General features: G+C 62.0%; 1 protein-coding gene across 5 annotated transcripts in view; it reads right to left on the bottom strand.

Moving 5' to 3' along the window:
• Positions 1-430: 430 nt before the first annotated feature.
• RBM23 (RNA binding motif protein 23) overlaps positions 431-24,535 on the bottom strand; it is a 35,635-nt gene continuing 11,530 nt past the window's right edge. For 3 of the 5 annotated variants that reach the window (XM_090130150.1, XM_090130149.1, XM_090130151.1), the window contains exons 8-16: positions 22,030-22,083; positions 19,213-19,330; positions 17,214-17,366; positions 14,325-14,462; positions 11,918-11,983; positions 7,124-7,292; positions 3,646-3,738; positions 1,163-1,232; positions 431-585 (exon numbers count right to left, since the gene is read on the bottom strand). In XM_090130150.1, coding sequence (XP_089986276.1) covers positions 582-585; positions 1,163-1,232; positions 3,646-3,738; positions 7,124-7,292; positions 11,918-11,983; positions 14,325-14,462; positions 17,214-17,366; positions 19,213-19,330; positions 22,030-22,083 — 865 coding nt within the window. In that variant the 3' untranslated portion in view covers positions 431-581. Of the gene's footprint in view, positions 586-1,158; positions 1,233-3,645; positions 3,739-7,123; positions 7,293-11,917; positions 11,984-14,324; positions 14,463-17,213; positions 17,367-19,212; positions 19,331-22,029; positions 22,084-23,429; positions 23,546-24,535 lie in introns of those variants that run through there. The other 2 variants (XM_090130147.1, XM_090130152.1) reach the window with 2 other exon arrangements.

A 24,535-nucleotide genomic window follows, 5' to 3' on the forward strand; every position in this document is an offset into this window, starting at 1 on the left:
TCCACGTGGCTCCGGATTGCCCAGCGGGACACGTGGCGGCATTGCCCCTTTAAGAGCGGCATTGCCCCCTTAAGAAGACGTGGCGTTTTCCGGCAGCATCGCCCCTTTAAGAAATTTTCGGTGGCCCCACCGCCTGGCGGCATCGCCCCTTTAAGAAGGCGGAGCGTCGCCCGTTTTAAGAGCGGGCCCCACCTGAGAGCGGCCTTAAAAGGGCAACGAGACGCAACGCCGCCATTTTGGTCTTTTCTGTCTTTTTTATTATTATTATTATTCCGATTCCGATAAAGAAAACGAAAAAAAAAAAAAAGGGGGAAAAACAACAACAAAAAAAAACAAAAAGAAAAAAAGAACAAAAAACCCCCCTCCCCAAAATTTCCCCCTCCCCCCTCCCCCACCCAACCCCTCCCCCAACTCCCCCCCCCCCCATAAAAAAAAAAAAAAGTAATAATAACGAAACGAAAACAAAAAAACCCCGAAATTTCTCGTCGTCCAATGGCGTTGTCCCAACCCAGAGGCGGAGATTGGTGATTGGTGGAGAAGGGCGGGAGGGGGCGGGGCTTGGAGGGAGGGGCGGAGCCACGTTACCTGCAAAGAAGGGGGGGGGCGTTTAAGCCACGCCCGCAGCGCAAACCACGCCCCCTTTGGGTCACGTGACAGCATTCAGGCCACGCTCTTGGCTGACCACGCCCCCTCCGTTAGGCCACGCCCCTCGTCGAGGCCACGCCCCCTTGCAAGCACAACAATTCGCCCCTCCCCCCCCTCCCCGCGTCACTTCCGGTTCCGCCCTCAGCCAAACTCTGCCCCACTTCCGGACAACCCCAACCCCGCTGCCACTTCCGGTCACGTTCTTAATCTGACCACGCGCAACTTCCGGCGGTCTCGCCACCGGAAGTTAACCCGCCTTAACTTCCGGTCCCGATCCCGCCCCACTTCCACACCCCCCCCTTCGTTTAGCTTCCGCCCCAAACCCCGCCCTCCTCCCTCACTTCCGCCATAAACCCCTCCCCCTCCTCCACTTCCGCCCCAATCCCCGCCCCCCTCTACCACTTCCGGCCCAAACCCATCCATCCTCCCCCACTTCCACCCCAAACCGCACCCCTGCCACCCACTTCCGGCCCAAAGCCCGCCCCTTCCGGCCCCACTTCCGGCCCCGCCCACTCACATGGTCTGAGGGCTGAAGAGGCCGGACAGCGTCAGGCACTGCGACGCCAGATTGAGCGCTGGGGACAGGGCTGGGGGGGGGGACAGACGGACGGACGGACGGACGGACAGACGGACGCGTTGGGATCCCAGATGGGACACAGGGGCACAGAGGGACCCCGCAGATCCCATAGGAACCCCATAGATCCCATAGGGACCCCATAAATCCCATAGGAACCCACAGATCCCATAAGGACCCCATAGACCCCATAGGGACCCCGCAGATCCCATAGGAACCCCACAGATCCCATAGGGACCCCACAGATCCCATAAGGACCCCATAGATCCCATAGGGACCCCACAGATCCCATAAGGACCCCATAGACCCCATAGGGACCCCGCAGATCCCATAGGGACCCCATAGATCCCATAGGGACCCCGCAGATCCCAGAAGGACCCCACAGATCCTATAGGGACCCCACAGATCCCATAAGGACCCCATAGATCCCATAGGGACCCCATAGACCCCATAGGGACCCCACAGATCCCATGGGGACCCCGCAGATCCCATAGAGACCCCCTAGATCCCATTGGGACACATAGGGACCCACAGATCCCATAGGGACCCCATAGATCCTATAGGGACCACCCCATAACCACCCCATATCCCCCCACAACCACCCCATATCCCCCCACACCCTCCCATAACGACCCCATATCCCCCCATGTCCCCCATACCCACCCCACATCCCCCCATCTCCCCCCATAACCACCCCATATCTGCCCACATCCCCCCCATATCCCCCCCCATCCCCCCATTTCCCCCCACAACCACCCCATATCCCCCCATATCACCCCATAACCACCCCATATCTGCCCACATCCCCCACATCCCCCCATACCCCCCCATATCCCCCATAACCACCCCACACCCGCCCATAACGACCCCATATCCCCCCATATCACCCCATACCCACCCCATATCCCCCCACACCCCCCATAAGGACCCCATAACGACCCCATATCCCCCATAACCACCCCCCCCCCCCATAAGGACCCCATAACCACCCCACATCCCCCCATAACGACCCCATATCCCCCATAACCACCCCCCCCCCATAAGGACCCCATATCCCCCATAACCACCCCACACCCCCCATAAGGACCCCATATCCCCCCACACCCCCCCATGACGACCCCATATCCCCCCATATCCCCCATATCCCCCCACACCCCCCCATAACGACCCCATAACCCCCCATATCACCCCATACCCACCCCATATCCCCCCACACCCCCCATAAGGACCCCATAACGACTCCATATCCCCCATAACCACCCCACCCCCCCCATAAGGACCCCATAACGACCCCATATCCCCCATAACCACCCCACACCCCCCATAAGGACCCCATATCCCCCATAACCACCCCACCCCCCCCCATAAGGACCCCATAAGGACCCCATATCCCCCATAACCACCCCACACCCCCCATAAGGACCCCACACCCCCCATAAGGACCCCATAACGACTCCATATCCCCCATACCCACCCCACACCCCCCCACATCCCCCCATAACGACCCCATATCCCCCATAACCACCCCACACCCCCCCATAAGGACCCCATATCCCCCATAACCACCCCACACCCCCCATAAGGACCCCATAACCACCCCACACCCCCCCATAACGACCCCATATCCCCCCATATCACCCCACATCCCCCCACATCCCCCCATAACGACCCCATATCCCCCATAACCACCCCACACCCCCCATAACGACCCCATATCCCCCATAACCACCCCACACCCCCCCATAACGACCCCATATCCCCCCATATCCCCCATAACCACCCCACACCCCCCATAAGGACCCCATAACCACCCCACACCCCCCCATAACGACCCCATATCCCCCCATATCCCCCCACACCCCCCATAAGGACCCCATAACGACTCCATATCCCCCATAACCACCCCACACCCCCCATAAGGACCCCATAACCACCCCACACCCCCCCATAACGACCCCATATCCCCCCATATCCCCCATAACCACCCCACACCCCCCATAAGGACCCCATAACCACCCCACACCCCCCCATAACGACCCCATATCCCCCCATATCCCCCCACACCCCCCATAAGGACCCCATAACCCCCCATATCACCCCATACCCACCCCATATCCCCCCACACCCCCCATAAGGACCCCATAACGACTCCATATCCCCCATAACCACCCCACACCCCCCCACATCCCCCCATAACGACCCCATATCCCCCATAACCACCCCACACCCCCCCATAACGACCCCATATCCCCCATAACCACCCCACACCCCCCATAAGGACCCCAAAACCCCTATATCCCCCCACACCCCCCATAAGGACCCCATATCCCCCCATACCCCCCCATATCCCCCATATCCCCCCACACCCCCCATAAGGACCCCATAACCACCCCACACCCCCCATAAGGACCCCACAACCCCCCCACCTGTGAGGGCGGCAGGGTTGAGCGCCCCCAGTGGCAGCGCCCCGTTCAGCTGCAGGGCTGTGGGCGCAGCGCCGGGCAGCTGCAGCCCCGAACCTGGGGACGGGAGAGGGAAGTGTGGGGCGCTGCGCCCCATGGCTGCCCCATAGCGACCCCATGGCTGCCCCATAGCGACCCCATAGCTGCCCCATAGCCGCCCCATAGTGACCCCATGGCTGCCCCATAGAGACCCCATAGCGACCCCATGGCTGCCCCATAGCTGCCCCATGGCTGCCCCATAGCCGCCCCATGGCTGCCCCATAGCTGCCCCATAGCCGCCCCATGGCTGCCCCATAGCGACCCCATGACTGCCCCATAGCTGCCCCATGGCTGCCCCATAGCGACCCCATGGCTGCCCCATAGCGACCCCGTGGCAGCCCCATAGCGACCCCATGGCTGCCCCATAGCCGCCCCATGGCTGCCCCATAGAGACCCCATGGCTGCCCCATAGCGACCCCATGGCTGCCCCATAGCGACCCCGTGGCAGCCCCATAGCGACCCCATGACTGCCCCATAGCTGCCCCATGGCTGCCCCATAGCCGCCCCATGGCTGCCCCATAGAGACCCCATGGCTGCCCCATAGAGATCCCATAGCTGCCCCATAGCGACCCCATGGCTGCCCCATAGAGACCCCATGGCTGCCCCATAGAGACCCCATAGCCACCCCATAGCCGCCCCATGGCTGCCCCATGGCTGCCCCATAGTGACCCCATGGCTGCCCCACAGCGACCCCATAGCTGCCCCATAGAGACCCCATAGTGACCCCATGGCTTCCCTATAGAGACCCCATAGCGACCCCATAGCTGCCCCATAGCCGCCCCATGGCTGCCCCATAGCTGCCCCATGGCTGCCCCATAGCTGCCCCATAGAGACCCCATAGCTGCCCCATGGCCGCCCCATGGCTGCCCCATAGCTGCCCCATGGCCGCCCCATGGCTGCCCCATAGAGACCCCATAGTGACCCCATGGCTTCCCCATAGAGACCCCATAGCGACCCCATAGCTGCCCCATAGCCGCCCCATGGCTGCCCCATAGCTGCCCCATGGCTGCCCCATAGAGACCCCATAGCTGCCCCATGGCCGCCCCATGGCTGCCCCATAGCTGCCCCATGGCCGCCCCATGGCTGCCCCATAGCTGCCCCATGGCTGCCCCATAGAGACCCCATAGCTGCCCCATAGCTGCCCCATAGCGACCCCATGGCTGCCCCATAGCTGCCCCATGGCTGCCCCATAGAGACCCCATAGCTGCCCCATGGCTGCCCCATAGCGACCCCATGACTGCCCCATAGCTGCCCCATAGCTGCCCCATAGCCACCCCATAGCAACCCCATAGCTGCCCCATAGAGACCCCATAGCGACCCCATGGCTGCCCCATAGAGACCCCATGGCTGCCCCATAGCTGCCCCATGGCTGCCTCATAGCTGCCCCATAGCGACCCCATGGCTGCCCCATAGAGACCCCACAGAGACCCCATGGCTGCCCTATAGTGACCCCATGGCTGCCCCATAGAGACCCCATGGTGGCCCCATAGAGACCCCATAGCGACCCCATGGCTGCCCCATAGCTGCCCCATAGAAACCCAAAGACCCCATGGCTGCCCCATGGAGACCCCATAGCTGCCCCATAGCGACCCATAGCGACCCCATAGCTGCCCCACACCCCCCCGACCCCATATCCCCCGATACCCACCCCACACCGACCCCATACCCACCCCATACCCCCCCCTGCCCCCATATGCCCCCATATCCCCCCATACCGACCCCATACTCCCCCCTGCCCCCATACCCCCCCCGACCCCATATCCCCCATACTGACCCCATATCCCCCCATACCCACCCCATACCCCCCCCTGCCCCCATATCCCCCCATATCCACCCTCACCAACCCCATACCCACCCCATACCAACCCCCTGCCCCCATATCCCCCCATATCCCCCCATATCCCCCCATACCCACCCCATACCCACCTGCCCCCATATCCCCCCATATCCCCCCATATGCCCCCATACCGACCCCATATCCCCCCCCCCGACCCCACAACCCCCCATATCCCCCCATACCGACCCCATACCGACCCCATACCCCCCCCTCCCCCATAAGCCCCCATATGCCCCCATACTGACCCCATACTGACCCCATACCCACCCCATACCCCCTGTGACCCCATATGCCCCCATACCGACCCCATACCCACCCCATATCCCCCCCCCTGCCCCCATATCCCCCCATACCGACCCCATACTGACCCCATACCCACCCCCTGCCCCCTTATCCCCCCATACCCACCCCATACCCACCCCATACCCACCCCATACCCCCCCCTCCCCCATAAGCCCCCATATCCCCCCATACTGACCCCATACCCACCCCATACCCACCCCCTGCCCCCATATCCCCCCATACTGACCCCATATCCCCCCATACCCACCCCATACCCACCCCCTGACCCCATACTGACCCCATACCCACCCCACAGCCCCTCCTGACCCCATATTCCTCCCCCAACCCCATACCCCCCCCCACCAACCCCATACCCACCCCATATGCCCCCCCCTGCCCCCATATCCACCCATATCCCTCCATACCCACCCCATACCCACCCCCTGCCCCCATAACCCCCCATAGCCCCCCATAACCCCCCCCCCGACCCCATATAACTCCACACTGACCCCACAACCCCCCATATCCCCCCATACCGACCCCATATAACCCCCCACTGACCCCACAGTCCCCGCCCACCCCCCCGTACCCCATATAACCCCATACTGCGCCATACTGACCCCATATCTCCCCATACCCCCCCCCCTGACCCCATATGCCCCCATACCCACCCCATACCCACCCCCTGCCCCCATAGCCCCCCATACCGATCCCATACCCACCCCATACCCATCCCATACCCACCCCCTGCCCCCATATCCCCCCATACCGACCCCATGTAACCCCACACTGACCCCATACCCCCCCCCTGCCCCCATAACCCCCCATATCCCCCCATACCGACCCCATACCCACCCCATACCCCCCCTGCCCCCATATCCCCCCATATCCCCCCACACCGACCCCATACTGACCCCATACCGACCTGATACCGACCCCATACCCCCCCCTCCCCCATAAGCCCCCATATCCCCCCATACCGACCCCATACTGACCCCATACCCACCCCACACCCCCCTTGACCCCACAACCCCCCATATCCCCCCATACTGACCCCATACCCACCCCCTGCCCCCATAACCCCCCATAACCCCCCATACCCACCCCATACCCCCCCCTCCCCCATAAGCCCCCAAAGGCCCCCATAACCCCTCCCCGACCCCATATAACCCCCCCCAACCCCATACCCACCCCCTGCCCCCATAGCCCCCCATACTGACCCCATAACCCCCCATAACACCCCACACCCCACACTGACCCCACACCCCCCCCACCCCGCCGTACCCCAAACCCTGGCGCTGCCGCCGTCGTCGCCGTCGCCGCCCTCGGGGAAGCTGACGTCCGTGCTTCCGTCCGCCCGCTCCGACACCTGGCCCACCCGCATGGGCCGCCCGGCCAGCTCGAAGCCGTGCAGCTGCTCCAGGGCGCGACGCGCGCACTCGGCCTCTGCGAACTGAGCCGGGTATTATGGGATGGAGGGCGTTATGGGGTCATATGGGGGGCTATGGGGTGGGTATGGGGTGCCTATGGGGCTCTATGTGGCTCTATGGGGCTCTATGGGTGGCTATGGGTGGCTATGGGGCTCTATGGGTGGCTATGGGGCTCTATGGGTGGCTATAGGGCTCTATGGGGCTCTATGGGTGGCTATGGGGCTCTATGGGTGGCTATGGGGCTCTATGGGTGGCTATGGGGCTCTATGGGGCTCTATGGGTGGCTATGGGGCTCTATGGGTGGCTATGGGGCTCTATGGGGCTCTATGGGGCTCTATGGGGCTCTATGGGTGGCTATGGGGCTCTATGGGGCTCTATGGGTGGCTATGGGGCTCTATGGGTGGCTATGGGGCTCTATGGGGCTCTATGGGTGGCTATGGGGCTCTATGGGGCTCTATGGGTGGCTATGGGGCTCTATGGGTGGCTATGGGGCTCTATGGGGCTCTATGGGTGGCTATGGGGCGCCCCACAGCTCGAAGCCGTGCAGCTGCTCCAGGGCGCGACGCGCGCACTCGGCCTCTGCGAACTGAGCGGGGTATTATGGGATGGAGGGCGTTATGGGGTCATATGGGGGGGTATGGGGCTCTATGGGTGGCTATGGGGCTCTATGGGTGGCTATGGGGCTCTATGGGGCTCTATGGGGCTCTATGGGTGGCTATGGGGCTCTATGGGTGGCTATGGGTGGCTATGGGTGGCTATGGGTCTCTATGGGGCTCTATGGGTGGCTATGGGGCTCTATGGGTGGCTATGGGGCTCTATGGGGCTCTATGGGTGGCTATGGGGCTCTATGGGGCTCTATGGGTGGCTATGGGGCTCTATGGGTGGCTATGGGGCTCTATGGGGCTCTATGGGTGGCTATGGGGCGCCCCACAGCTCGAAGCCGTGCAGCTGCTCCAGGGCGCGACGCGCGCACTCGGCCTCTGCGAACTGAGCGGGGTATTATGGGATGGAGGGCGTTATGGGGTCATATGGGGGGGTATGGGGCTCTATGGGTGGCTATGGGGCTCTATGGGTGGCTATGGGGCTCTATGGGGCTCTATGGGGCTCTATGGGTGGCTATGGGGCTCTATGGGTGGCTATGGGTGGCTATGGGTGGCTATGGGTCTCTATGGGGCTCTATGGGTGGCTATGGGGCTCTATGGGTGGCTATGGGGCTCTATGGGGCTCTATGGGTGGCTATGGGGCTCTATGGGGCTCTATGGGTGGCTATGGGGCTCTATGGGTGGCTATGGGGCTCTATGGGGCTCTATGGGTGGCTATGGGGCTCTATGGGTGGCTATGGGTGGCTATGGGTGGCTATGGGTCTCTATGGGGCTCTATGGGTGGCTATGGGGCTCTATGGGTGGCTATGGGGCTCTATGGGGCTCTATGGGTGGCTATGGGGCTCTATGGGGCTCTATGGGTGGCTATGGGGCTCTATGGGTGGCTATGGGGCTCTATGGGGCTCTATGGGTGGCTATGGGGCGCCCCACAGCTCGAAGCCGTGCAGCTGCTCCAGGGCGCGACGCGCGCACTCGGCCTCTGCGAACTGAGCGGGGTATTATGGGATGGAGGGCGTTATGGGGTCATATGGGGGGGTATGGGGCTCTATGGGTGGCTATGGGGCTCTATGGGTGGCTATGGGGCTCTATGGGGCTCTATGGGGCTCTATGGGTGGCTATGGGGCTCTATGGGTGGCTATGGGTGGCTATGGGTGGCTATGGGTCTCTATGGGGCTCTATGGGTGGCTATGGGGCTCTATGGGTGGCTATGGGGCTCTATGGGGCTCTATGGGTGGCTATGGGGCTCTATGGGGCTCTATGGGTGGCTATGGGGCGCCCCACAGCTCGAAGCCGTGCAGCTGCTCCAGGGCGCGACGCGCGCACTCGGCCTCTGCGAACTGAGCCGGGTATTATGGGATGGAGGGCGTTATGGGGTCATATGGGGGGCTATGGGGGGATATGGGTGGCTATGTGGCTCTATGGGGCTCTATGGGGCTCTATGGGTGGCTATGGGGCTCTATGGGTGGCTATGGGGCTCTATGGGGCTCTATGGGGCTCTATGGGGCTCTATGGGTGGCTATGGGGCTCTATGGGTGGCTATGGGGCTCTATGGGGCTCTATGGGTGGCTATGGGGCGCCCCACAGCTCGAAGCCGTGCAGCTGCTCCAGGGCGCGCCGCGCGCACTCGGCCTCTGCGAACTGAGCGGGGTATTATGGGATGGAGGGCGTTATGGGGTCATATGGGGGGCTATGGGGGGATATGGGTGGCTATGGGGCTCTATGGGGCTCTATGGGGCTCTATGGGTGGCTATGGGGCTCTATGGGGCTCTATGGGTGGCTATGGGGCTCTATGGGTGGCTATGGGGCTCTATGGGTGGCTATGGGGCTCTATGGGTGGCTATGGGGCGCCCCACAGCTCGAAGCCGTGCAGCTGCTCCAGGGCGCGACGCGCGCACTCGGCCTCTGCGAACTGAGCCGGGTATTATGGGATGGAGGGCGTTATGGGGTCATATGGGGGGCTATGGGGGGATATGGGGGGGTTATGGGGTGATATGAGGTGATATGGGACGTCTATGAGGCTCTATGAGGGGATATGGGGGGATATGAGGGGCTATGGGGGCATATGGGGGGATATGGGGTGGTTATGGGGCTCTATGGGGCTCTATGGGTGGCTATGGGGCTCTATGGGTGGCTATGGGGCTCTATGGGTGGCTATGGGGCTCTATGGGGCTCTATGGGGCTCTATGGGGCTCTATGGGTGGCTATGAGGCTCTATGGGGCTCTATGGGTGGCTATGGGGCTCTATGGGGCTCTATGGGTGGCTATGGGGCTCTATGGGGCTCTATGGGTGGCTATGGGTGGCTATGGGGCTCTATGGGGCTCTATGGGTGGCTATGGGGCTCTATGGGGCTCTATGGGTGGCTATGGGGCGCCCCACAGCTCGAAGCCGTGCAGCTGCTCCAGGGCGCGACGCGCGCACTCGGCCTCTGCGAACTGAGCCGGGTATTATGGGATGGAGGGCGTTATGGGGTCATATGGGGGGCTATGGGGCTCTATGGGGCTCTATGGGGCTCTATGGGTGGCTATGGGGCTCTATGGGTGGCTATGGGGCTCTATGGGGCTCTATGGGTGGCTATGGGGCTCTATGGGTGGCTATGGGGCTCTATGGGGCTCTATGGGTGGCTATGGAGCTCTATGGGGCTCTATGGGTGGCTATGGGGCTCTATGGGGCTCTATGGGTGGCTATGGGGCTCTATGGGTGGCTATGGGGCTCTATGGGGCTCTATGGGTGGCTATGGGGCGCCCCACAGCTCGAAGCCGTGCAGCTGCTCCAGGGCGCGACGCGCGCACTCGGCCTCTGCGAACTGAGCCGGGTATTATGGGATGGAGGGCGTTATGGGGTCATATGGGGGGCTATGGGGCTCTATGGGGCTCTATGGGGCTCTATGGGTGGCTATGGGGCTCTATGGGTGGCTATGGGGCTCTATGGGGCTCTATGGGTGGCTATGGGGCTCTATGGGTGGCTATGGGGCTCTATGGGGCTCTATGGGTGGCTATGGAGCTCTATGGGGCTCTATGGGTGGCTATGGGGCTCTATGGGGCTCTATGGGTGGCTATGAGGCTCTATGGGGCTCTATGGGGCTCTATGGGGCTCTATGGGGCTCTATGGGGCTCTATGGGTGGCTATGGGGCTCTATGGGTGGCTATGGGGCGCCCCACAGCTCGAAGCCGTGCAGCTGCTCCAGGGCGCGACGCGCGCACTCGGCCTCTGCGAACTGAGCGGGGTATTATGGGATGGAGGGGCTTATGGGGTCATATGGGGGGGTATGGGGGGATATGGGGTGGCCATAAGGACCTATTGGGGGATATGGGGTGGCTATGGGGTGATATGAGGCTCTATGGGGGGATATGGGGTGGGCAAGGGGGGATATGGGGAGATATGGGGGCATATGGGGGGATATGAGAAGATATGGGGTGGTTATGGGGGGATATGGGGGGATATGGGGTGGTTATGGGCGGATATGGGGGGATATGGGGGGATATGGGGTGCCTATGAGGCTCAATGGGGGGATATGGGGTGGCTATGAGGCTCTATGGGTGGTTATGGGGCTCTATGGGGCTCTATGAGTGGCTATGGGGCTGCCATGGGGCAGCTATGGGGTTCTCTATAGGGCAGCTATGGGGTCTCTATGGGGCGGCTATGGGGCAGCTGTGGGTTGCTGTGGGGCAGCTATGGGGCCGCTATGGGGCAGCCATGGGGCAGCTATGGGATCTCTATGGGGCAGCCATGGGGCAGCCATGGGGCAGCTATGGGGCAGCTATGGGTCGCTATGGGGCAGCTATGGGGCGGCTATGGGGCAGCTGTGGGGCAGCTGAGGGGTCTCTATGGGGTGGCTATGGGGCGCTATGGGGCGGCTATGGGATCTGTATGGGGCAGCTATGGGGTCTCTATGGGGCAGCTATGGGGTCTCTATGGGGCAGCCATGGGGCAGCTATGGGTCGCTATGGGTCGCTATGGGTCGCTATGGGTCGCTATGGGGCGCTGTGGGGCGCTGTGGGGCAGCTATGGGTCGCTATGGGGCTATGGGGCGCTGTGGGGCACGCACGGTGATGAAGCCGTATCCCTTGGACTGCCCGGTGTCGGGGTCGTGCATCAGCACGATGTTGTCGATCTGTGGGGACAAACGCCGCTGCCCCACACGTCCCGCCCCACACCTCAGCCCCACATCCAGCCCCACACCTCAGCCCCACATCCCAGCCCCACATCCCAGCCCCACACGTCCTGCCCCACACCTCAGCCCCACATCCAGCCCCACATCCCAGCCCCACATCTCAGCCCCACATCCAGCCCCACATCCCAGCCCCACATCCCAGCCCCACATCCCAGCCCCACATGTCCCAGCCCCACATCTCAGCCCCACATCCCAGCCCCACATCTCAGCCCCACATGTCCCAGCTCCACACGTCCCACCCCACATCTCAGCCCCACATCCCGCCCCACATCCAGCCCCACATCCCAGCCCCACACGTCCCGCCCCACATCTCAGCCCCACATCCCAGCCCCACATGTCCCAGCCCCACATCCAGCCCCACATCCCAGCCCCACATCTCAGCCCCACATCCAGCCCCACATCCCAGCCCCACATCTCAGCCCCACATCCCAGCCCCACATCTCAGCCCCACATCCCGCCCCACATCCCAGCCCCACATGTCCCAGCCCCACATCCAGCCCCATATCCCCCCATTCCCCCCCATAATCACCCCATACCCCCCCATATCCCCCATTCCCACCCCATATCCCCCCATATCCCCCCATACCCACCCCACCCCCACCCCACCCCACACCCCCCAGCCCCCACCTTCCCAAAGGGCTCAAAGATGCCCCTGAGCCCCCCCACATCCCCCCATACCCCCCCATAATCACCCCATATCCCCCCATATCCACCCCATATCCCTCCCTACCCACCCCATATCCCCCCATATCCCCCCATTACCACCCCAAATCCCACCCCATACCCCCCCATTCCACCCCATACCCACCCCATATCCCACCCCATACCCCCCCATACCCACCCCAAACCCCCCCAAATCCCACCCCATATTCCCCCATACCCCCCCATATCCCTCCACACCCACCCCATATCCCCCATATCCCCCCATACCTCCCCACATCCCCCCATATCCACCCCATACCCCCCCATTCCCACCCCATACCCACCCCACCCCCACCCCACACCCCCAGCCCCACCCCACAGCCCCCACCTTCCCGAAGGGCTCAAAGATGCCCCTGAGCCCCCCCACATCCCCCCATTCCCACCCCACATCCCCCATATCCCCCCATAATCACCCCATATCCACCCCATTCCCACCCCATATCCCCCCATATCCCACCCCACATCCCCCATATCCCCCCATTCCCACCCCATATCCCCCCATACCCCCCCATATCCCCCCATAGCCACCCCATATCCCCCCATATCCACCCCATATCCCCCCATTCCCACCCCATACCCACCCCATATCCCACCCCATATCCCCCCATATTCCCCCATACCCCCCCATATCCCCCCATATCCACCCCATACCCACCCCATACCCCCCCAAATCCCACCCCACACCCACCCCCCACCCCCCAGCCCCCACCTTCCCGAAGGGCTCAAAGATGCCCCTGAGCCCCCCCACATCCCCCCATACCCACCCCATACCTCCCCACATCCCCCCATAATCACCCCATATCCCCCCATATCCCACCCCACATCCCCCATATCCCCCCATACCCCCCCATAATCACCCCATATCCACCCCATATCCCCCCATTCCCACCCCACATCCCCCATATCCCCCCATTCCCACCCCATATGCCCCCATACCCCCCCATAATCACCCCATATCCCTCCCTACCCACCCCATACCCACCCCATACCCCCCCAAATCCCACCCCATATCCCCCCCTACCCCCCCCACCCACCCCATACCCCCCCATTCCCACCCCATACCCCCCCATATCCCCCCATACCCACCCCATACCCCCCCAAATCCCACCCCATATCCCCCCCTACCCCCCCCACCCACCCCATACCCCCCCATTCCCACCCCACATCCCCCATATCCCCCCATATCCCCCCATTCCACCCCATACCCACCCCATTCCCACCCCATATCCCCCCACATCCCCCCATTTCCACCCCATATCCACCCCATACCCCCCCAAAATCCCACCCCACACCCCCCAGCCCCCACCTTCCCGAAGGGCTCAAAGATGCCCCTGAGCCCCCCCACATCCCCCCATTCCCACCCCATATCCCCCCATATCCCCCCATATCCACCCCATAACCACCCCATATCCCCCATATCCCCCCATACCTCCCCACATCCCCCCATAATCACCCCATAACCCCCCATACCCACCCCATACCCACCCCATATCCCCCATATCCCACCCCATACCCCCCCATATCCCCCCATACCCACCCCATACCCCCCAAATCCCACCCCCCACCCCCCAGCCCCCACCTTCCCGAAGGGCTCAAAGATGCCCCTGAGCATCTCGGTGGTGATGTTGCAGTGCAGGGCCCCAACGTAGAGCCGCATGGGGCCGCCGCCCCCCTTCTGCAGGGAGTTGGCCATGGCTGCCAGCCGGTTCTTCTCCGCCTGTAGGGGAAGTGGGGACCCCATAAATCCCATACAGATCCCATAAATCCCATATATAGCCATAGGGAGCCATAGGGAGCCATTGGGAGCCATTGGGAGCCATAGGGACACATAGGGACCCATAGGGACCCCATAGAGTTGGCCATGGCTGCCAGCCGGTTCTTCTCCGCCTGTAGGGGAAGTGGGGACCCCATAAATCCCATACAGATCCCATAAATCCCATATATAGCCATAGGGAGCCATAGGGAGCCATTGGGAGCCATTGGGAGCCATAGGGACACATAGGGACCCATAGGGACCCCATAGAGTTGGCCATGGCTGCCAGCCGGTTCTTCTCCGCCTGTAGGGGAAGTGGGGACCCCATAAATCCCATACAGATCCCATAAATCCCATATATAGCCATAGGGAGCCATAGGGAGCCATTGGGAGCCATTGGGAGCCATAGGGACACATAGGGACCCATAGGGACCCCATAGAGTTGGCCATGGCTGCCAGCCGGTTCTTCTCCGCCTGCCGGGGAAGTGGGGACCCCATAAATCCCATACAGATCCCAGAAATCCCATATACAGCCATAGGGAGCCATAGGGAGCCATAGGGAGCCATAGGGACCCATAGGAACACATAGGGACACATAGGGACCCCATAGAGTTGGCCATGGCTGCCAGCCGGTTCTTCTCCGCCTGCCGGGGAAGCGGGGACCCCATAAATCCCATACAGATCCCATAAATCCCATATGTAGTCATAGGGAGCCATTGGGACCCATAGGGAGCCATTGGGAGCCATAGGGACCCATAGGGACACATAGGGACACATAGGGACACATTGGGACCCATAGGGACCCCATAGAGTTGGCCATGGCTGCCAGCCGGTTCTTCTCCGCCTGCCGGGGAAGTGGGGACCCCATAAATCCCATACAGATCCCAGAAATCCCATATATAGTCATAGGGAGCCATAGGGAGCCATTGGGACACATAGGGACACATAGGGACCCATAGGGACCCCATAGAGTTGGCCATGGCTGCCAGCCGGTTCTTCTCCGCCTGCCGGGGAAGTGGGGACCCCATAAATCCCATACAGATCCCAGAAATCCCATATATAGTCATAGGGAGCCATAGGGAGCCATTGGGACACATAGGGACACATAGGGACCCATAGGGACCCCATAGAGTTGGCCATGGCTGCCAGCCGGTTCTTCTCCGCCTGCCGGGGAAGTGGGGACCCCATAAATCCCATACAGATCCCACTAATCCCATATATAGTCATAGGGAGCCATAGGGAGCCATAGGGAGCCATAGGGACACATAGGGACACATAGGGACCCACAGGGAGCCATAGGGACACATTGGGACACATAGGGACACATAGGGACCCCATAGAGTTGGCCATGGCTGCCAGCCGGTTCTTCTCCGCCTGCCGGGGAAGTGGGGACCCCATAAATCCCATACAGATCCCACTAATCCCATATATAGCCATAGGGAGCCATAGGGAGCCATTGGGAGCCATTGGGAGCCATAGGGACACAAAGGGACCCATAGGGACCCCATAGAGTTGGCCATGGCTGCCAGCCGGTTCTTCTCCGCCTGCCGGGGAAGTGGGGACCCCATAAATCCCATACAGATCCCAGAAATCCCATATACAGCCATAGGGAGCCATTGGGAGCCATAGGGACCCATAGGGACACATAGGGACACATAGGGACACATTGGGACCCATAGGGACCCCATAGAGTTGGCCATGGCTGCCAGCCGGTTCTTCTCCGCCTGCCGGGGAAGCGGGGACCCCATAAATCCCATACAGATCCCATAAATCCCATATATAGCCATAGGGAGCCATTGGGAGCCATAGGGACACATAGGGACACATAGGGACACATGGGGACACATAGGGACCCATAGGGACACATAGGGACCCATAGGGACACATGGGGACACATAGGGACACATGGGGACCCCATAGAGTTCTTCTCTGCCTGCGGGGGAAGTGGGGACTCCAGAAATCCCATAGGGACCCCACAAATCCCATAAATCCCATAGAGATACACAGGAAGCCATAGGGACACATGGGAACACATAGAGGCACACAGGGAGCCATAGGGACCCCATATCCCCCATAGCCACCCCATAGCCACCCCATATCCCCCCATAACCACCCCATATCCCCCCATAACCACCCCATAACCACCCCATATCCCCCCATATCCCCCCCTAGGACCCCATAGCACCCTATGGAGCCCCACAGCGCCCCCTACCTGCGATGCCTGGACGATGATGGGGACGCCCAGCAGGCGCTGCCCGCTCAGCCCCAAATCCCCCCATAACCACCCCATATCCCCCATAACCGCCCCATATCCCCCCCTAGGACCCCATAGAGCCCCATAGCCACCCCATATCACCCCACCTGCGATGCCTGTACGATGATGGGGACGCCCAGCAGGCGCTGCCCGCTCAGCCCGATGGCCACCCCATAACCACCCCATATCCCCCCCTAGGACCCCATATCACCCCATAGCCACCCCATATCCCCCATAACCACCCCATATCCCCCCCTAGGACCCCATAGCACCCTATGGAGCCCCACAGCGCCCCCTACCTGCGATGCCTGTATGATGATGGGGACGCCCAGCAGGCGCTGCCCGCTCAGCCCGATGGCCACCCCATAACCACCCCATATCCCCCCAAATCCCCCCATAACCACCCCATATCCCCCCCTAGGACCCCATAGCACCCTATGGAGCCCCATAGCGCCCCCTACCTGTGACGCCTGCACGATGATGGGGACGCCCAGCAGGCGCTGCCCGCTCAGCCCGATGGCCAGCGGCACGGCGTGCATCTCGCAGAACTCCACGTAGGCGATGCCCTTGGAGCGCCGCGAGTTGCGGTCCGAGATGATGCGCACGTCCCGCACCTGGGGGGCAGATCGGTGTGGGGTGCTGCGCCCCATAGGGACAGCGTCTGCCCCATAGAGAGATGATCTGCCCCATAGAGAGACAATCCGCCCCATAGGGACAGCGTCTGCCCCATAGAGAGATGATCTGCCCCATAGGGACAGCGTCTGCCCCATAGCAAAGTCATCTGCCTCATAACAAAGTCATCTGCCCCATAGAGAGCTCATCTGCCCCATAGATTCCGAGATGATGCGCACGTCCCGCACCTGGGGGGCAGATCGGTATGGGGGTGCTGTGCCCCATAGATGGGTGCTGTGCCCCATAGAGAGACAATCTGCCCCATAGATTCCGAGATGATGCGCACGTCCCGCACCTGGGGGGCAGATCGGTATGGGGGTGCTGTGCCCCATAGATGGGTGCTGTGCCCCATAGGTGGGTGCTGTGCCCCATAGAGAGATGACCTGCCCCATAGGGACAGCGTCTGCCCCATAGAGAGACAATCTGCCCCATAGATTCCGAGATGATGCGCACGTCACGCACCTGGGGGGCAGATGGGCTGCGTGTGGGGTGCTGCGCCCCATAGATGGGTGCTGTGCCCCATAGATGGGTGCTGTGCCCCATAGAGAGATGATCTGCCCCATAGGGACAGCATCTGCCCCATAGCAAAGTCATCTGCCCCATAGATTCCGAGATGATGCGCACGTCACGCACCTGGGGGGCAGATGGGCTGCGTGTGGGGTGCTGCGCCCCATAGCTGGGTGCTGCGCCCCATAGAGAGATGATCTGCCCCATAGGGACAGCATCTGCCCCATAGCAAAGTCATCTGCCCCATAGATTCCGAGATGATGCGCACGTCCCGCACCTGGGGGCACAGCTGTGTGTGGGGTGCTGCACCCCATAGGTGGGTGCTGTGCCCCATAAGGACAGCGTCTGCCCCATAGAGAGATGATCTGCCCCATAGGGACAGCGTCTGCCCCATAGAGGGACAATCTGCCCCATAGATTCTGAGATGATGCGCACGTCCCACACCTGGGGGGCAGATCGGTATGGGGGTGCTGTGCCCCATAGATGGGTGCTGTGCCCCATAGAGAGATGATCTGCCCCATAGGGAGACAATCTGCCCCATAGCAAAGTCATCTGCCCCATAGATTCCGAGATGATGCGCACGACCCGCACCTGGGGGCACAGCTGTGTGTGGGGTGCTGCGCCCCATAGAGAGACAATCTGCCCCATAGAGAGATGATCTGCCCCATAGAGAGACAATCTTGACCCTGTGACCTCTGACCCCACCATGACCTGTGACCCCACCGCGACCCCCCACAATCTCTGCCGCCCCCATGACCCCACAACCACCCACGACCCCTCTGTGACCCCTCCTGACCTTCGACCCCATTTGACCCCGTGACCTCTGACCTCACCGTGACCTCTGACCCCACTGTGACCCCTGACCCCGCTGCAACCCCACCCTGACCCCAAACACCCCCACGACCCTACAACCCACCCACGCCCCCGAGACCTTTGACCCCACATGACCCTTGACCCCATGTGTCCTTTGACCCCTGCATGACCTTTGACCCCCGTGTGACCCCCCCGACTTCCGACCCCACCGTGACCTCCGACCCTGCCGCGACCCCAGCCTGACCCCAACCCCCCGTGACCCCATAATCCCCATGACCCCTCCGTGACCTTTGACCCCTGCATGACCTTTGACCCCCATGTGACCCCCAACTTCCGACCCCGCCGTGACCCCACCTTGACCCCAACCCCCCCACAGCCCCCGTGACCCCAGAACCCCCCACGACCCCTCCGTGACCTTTGACCCCCGCGTGACCTCTGACCCCCCCGGCGTGCCCTTTGACCCCTGACCTTTCCGACGGCGGAGAAGAAATCCTCCAGGTCCCTGGGCCGGATCCTGGCTGCCAGCTGCATGCAGAACACCGTGCGGGCGTCGCGCTCCTCCGGGCTCAGCGCTCCCACCGCCTCCCTGCCCCACAAGTGACCCACAGCTGACCCACAAGTGACCCACAAGTGGCCCCAGAGCTGCCCCACAAGTGACCCACAAGTGGCCCCATAAGTGGCCCCACAACTGACCCCAAAAGGGACCCCAAAAGGGACCTGTAAGTGACCCACAAGTGGCCGCACAAGTGACCCCAGAGCTGCCCCACAAGTGGCCTCAGAGCTGCCCCACAAGTGACCCACAGCTGACCCACAAGTGACCCACAAGTGGCCCCAGAGCTGCCCCACAAGTGACCCCAGAAGGGACCCGCAAGGGACCCCACAAGTGACCCCATAGCTGCCCCATAAGTGACCCACAAGTGACCCACAAGTGACCCCAGAGCTGCCCCACAAGTGACCCACAGCTGACCCACAAGTGACCCACAAGTGGCCCCAGAGCTGCCCCACAAGTGACCCACAGCTGACCCACAAGTGGCCCCATAAGTGGCCCCATAAGTGGCCCCACAACTGACCCCAAAAGGGACCCCAGAGCTGCCCCACAAGTGACCTCAGAGCTGCCCCACAAGTGACCCACAAGTGGCCCCACAAGTGGCCCCAGAGCTGCCCCACAAGTGACCCACAGCTGACCCACAGCTGACCCCAGAAGTGGCCCCATAAGTGGCCCCACAACTGACCCCAAAAGGGACCCCAGAGCTGCCCCACAAGTGACCCACAGCTGCCCCACAAGCGACCTCAGAGCTGCCCCACAACTGACCCATATCTGACCCCATAAGTGGCCCCATAGCTGCCCCACAAGTGACCCACAGCTGCCCCACAAGTGGCCCCACAAGTGACCTCAGAGCTGCCCCACAAGTGACCCCAGAAGGGACCTGCAAGGGACCCCACAAGTGACCCCATAGCTGCCCCATAAGTGACCCACAAGTGACCCACAAGTGGCCCCAGAGCTGCCCCATAAGTGACCCGTAAGTGACCCACAAGTGACCCACAAGTGGCCCCAGAGCTGCCCCACAAGTGGCCCCACAAGCGACCTCAGAGCTGCCCCACAAGTGACCCACAAGTGGCCCCACAAGCGACCTCAGAGCTGCCCCACAACTGACCCACAGCTGACCCACAAGTGGCCCCAGAGCTGCCCCACAAGTGACCCACAAGTGACCCACAAGTGGCCCCAGAGCTGCCCCACAAGTGACCCACAGCTGACCCACAAGTGGCCCCACAAGTGGCCCCAGAGCTGCCCCACAAGTGACCCCAAAACGGACCCCTAAAGGGACCCATAGCTGCCCCACAAATGACCCACAAGTGACCCCATAAGAGACCCCACAAGTGGCCCCAGAGCTGCCCCACAAGTGACTCCAAAAGGGACCCCGCAAGTGACCCATAGCTGCCCCACAACTGCCCAAGTTACCCCAAAAGGGACCCATAAGTCGCCCCACAGCTGCCCCAAAAGTGGCCCCACAAGTGACCCCATAAAAGACCCCAAAAGTGACCCCATAAGTGACCCCAAAAAGGGACCCACAGCTGCCCCATACGTCACCCCATAGCTGCCCCACAAGTGACCCCGCAAGTGACCCCGTAAGTGACCCCAAAAGGGACCCATAGCTGCCCCATAGCTGCCCCACAAGTGACCCAGAGCTGCCCCATAAGTGACCACATAGAGCCCCACAGCCACCCCATATCCGCCCCATAGCACCCCATAACCACCCCATATCCCCCCATATTTCCCCATAACCGCCCCACATCTCCCTATAACTGCCCCATATCCCCCCCCAGCACCCCATATCCCCCCATAGCACCCCCCCCACCCCATAGCCACCCCATAACCAACCCATAGCACCCCCCCCACCCCATAGCACCCCATAGCACCCCATAACCGCCCCATAACCGCCCCATAGCCACCCCATAACCACCCCATAGCCACCCCATAGCACCCCATAACCGCCCCATAGCACCCGTCCCCACCCCATAGCACCCCATAGCACCCCCCCCACCCCATAACCACCCCATAACCACCCCATAGCACCCCATAGTACCCGTCCCCACCCCATAGCCACCCCATAGCAGCCCCCCCCCCACCCCATAGCCACCCCATAGCACCCCACATACCCCCATAGCTCCCCATAGCACCCGTCCCCACCCCATAACCACCCCATAGCACCCGTCCCCACCCCATAGCACCCCATAGCCACCCCATAACCACCCCATAGCACCGCATAGCACCCCATAGCCCCCCATAGCCACCCCATAGCACCCCCCCCACCCCATAACCACCCCATAGCACCCGTCCCCACCCCATAGCACCCCATAGCCCCCCATAGCCACCCCATAGCACCCCCCCACCCCATAGCCACCCCATAGCACCCCATAGCACCCCCCCCCACCCCATAGCAGCCCATAACCACCCCATATCCCCCATAACCGCCCCATAGCGCCCCATAACCGCCCCATATCCCCCACCCAGCACCCCATATCCCCCCATAGCTCCCTATAGCACCCGTCCCCACCCCATAACCACCCCATAGCACCCCATAACCACCCCATAGCACCCCCCCACACCCCATAGCACCCCATAGCACCCCCCCCACCCCATATCCCCCCATAGCTCCCCATAGCACCCGTCCCCACCCCATAGCACCCCATAGCACCCGTCCCCACCCCATAACCACCCCATAGCACCCCATAACCACCCCATAGCACCCCATAGCACCCCATAGCACCCCACAGCCCCCTCACCTGACGGGACTCTTCTCTCTGTACAGAGGACTTTTGCTGTGCCCGAAGCGCCGCCTGCCCCACAAAAAAACCCCAAATCAGTGGGGCGGCCCCATACACAGACCCCATAGGGCCGCCCCGGCCCCACAGCCCCCAACAGCACCCAGTAGGACCCCCCAAAGACCCCATATTCCCCCATAGGGCCCCATATCTCCCCATAGGAGCCCATAAGACCCCAGAACTCCCCATAGGACCTGATAAGACCCCATAGGACCCCATAAGACCCCATAGGACCTGATATGACCCCATAGGATCCCATGAGACCCCATAGAACCCTGTAGGACCTGATATGACCCCATAGGACCCCATAAGACTCCATAGGACCCCATAGGACCTGATATGACCCTATAGGATCCCATGAGACCCCATAGAACCCCACAGGACCTGATAAGACCCCATAGGACCCCATAAGACCCCATAGAACCCCATAGGACCTGATATGACCCCACAGGACCCCATAGAACCTGATATGACCCCATAGGACCCCATGGGACCTGATAGGACCCCATAGGACCCTGTAAGACCCCATAGAACCCCACAGAACCTGATATGACCCCATAGGACCCCATAGGACCCCATAAGACCCCATAGGACCTGATATGACCCCATAGGACCCGATATGACCCCATAGGACCCCATAGGACCTGATAAGACCCCATAAGACCCCATATGACCTGATATGACCCCATAAGACCCCATAGGACCCCACAGAACCTGATATGACCCCATAGGACCTGATATGACCCCATAAGACCCCACAAGACCCCACAGGACCTGATATGACCCCATAGGACCCCATAAGACCCCATAGAACCCATAGGACCTGATATGACCCCATAGGACCCTGTAAGACCCCATAGGACCCCACAGAACCTGATATGACCCCATAGGACCCCATAAAACCCCACAAGACCCCATAGGACCCCATAAGGACCCCATAGGACCCCATAGGACCCCATAAGGACCCCATAAGGACCCCATAGGACCCCACATCCCCCATAGGACCCCATAAGGACCCCATAAGACCCCATAGGACCCCATAGGACCCCACATCCCCCATAGGACCCCACAGGACCTCCTGTCGTTGCGCCGCCGGTCGTGGCTGCGGGATCGGCGCCCCACATCCCCCATAGGACCCCCATATCCCCCCATAGGACCCCATGCGACCCCATAGGACCCCATAAGGACCCCATAGGACCCCACAAGACCCCATAGGACCCCATAGGACCTCCTGTCGTCGCGCCGCCAGTCGCGGCTGCGGGATCGGCGCCCCACATCCCCCATAACTCCCCATAGGACCCCATAAGGACCCCATAGGACCCCATAAGGACCCCATAAGACCCCATAGGACCCCATAGGACCTCCTGTCGTCGCGCCGCCGGTCGCGGCTGCGGGATCGGCGCCCCACATCCCCCATAGGACCCCATAGGACCCCCATATCTCCCCATAGGACCCCATAGGACCGGATATGACCCCATAGGACCCTGTAAGACCCCATAGGACCTGATATGACCCCATAGGACCCCATAGGACCCTGTAAGACCCCATAGGACCTGATATGACCCCATAGGACCCCATAAGACCCCATAGGACCCCACAAGACTCCACAGGACCCCATAGGACCCCATAGGACCCCACAAGACCCCATAGGGCCCCATAAGGACCCCATAAGGACCCCACAGGACCCCATAGGACCCCACAGGACCCCCCAGGACCTCCTGTCGTCGCGCCGCCGGTCGCGGCTGCGGGATCGGCGCCCCACATCCCCCATAGGACCCCATAAGGACCCCATAAGACCCCACAAGACCCCATAAGACCCCATAGGACCCCATAAGGACCCCATAGGACCCCACAGGACCCCCCAGGACCTCCTGTCGTCGCGCCGCTGGTCGCGGCTGCGGGATCGGCGCCCCACATCCCCCATAGGACCCCAAAAGGACCCCATAGGACCGCATAGGACCCCATAGGACCCCACAGGACCCCATAAGACCCCACAAGACCCCATAGGACCCCATAGGACCCCACAAGACCCCATAGGACCCCATAGGACCCCATAAGACCCCACAAGACCCCATAAGGACCCTATAAGGACCCCGTAAGGACCCCATAGGACCCCACAAGACCCCATAGGACACCCCAGGACCCCCCAGGACCTCCTGTCGTCGCGCCGCCGGTCGCGGCTGCGGGATCGGCGCCCCACATCCCCCATAACTCCCCATAGGACCCCATAAGGACCCCACAAGACCCCACACGCCCCCATAAGGACCCCATAGGACCCCACAGGACCCCCCAGGACCTCCTGTCGTCGCGCCGCCGGTCGCGGCTGCGGGATCGGCGCCCCACATCCCCCATAACTCCCCATAGGACCCCATAAGGACCCCACAAGACCCCACACGCCCCCATAAGGACCCCATAGGACCCCCCAGGACCTCCTGTCGTCGCGCCGCCGGTCGCGGCTGCGGGATCG

The sequence above is a fragment of the Phasianus colchicus genome, chromosome 39 (assembly GCF_987193195.1).
Source record: "Phasianus colchicus chromosome 39, bPhaCol1.hap1.1, whole genome shotgun sequence".
NCBI classification, from domain to species: Eukaryota; Metazoa; Chordata; class Aves; order Galliformes; family Phasianidae; genus Phasianus; species Phasianus colchicus.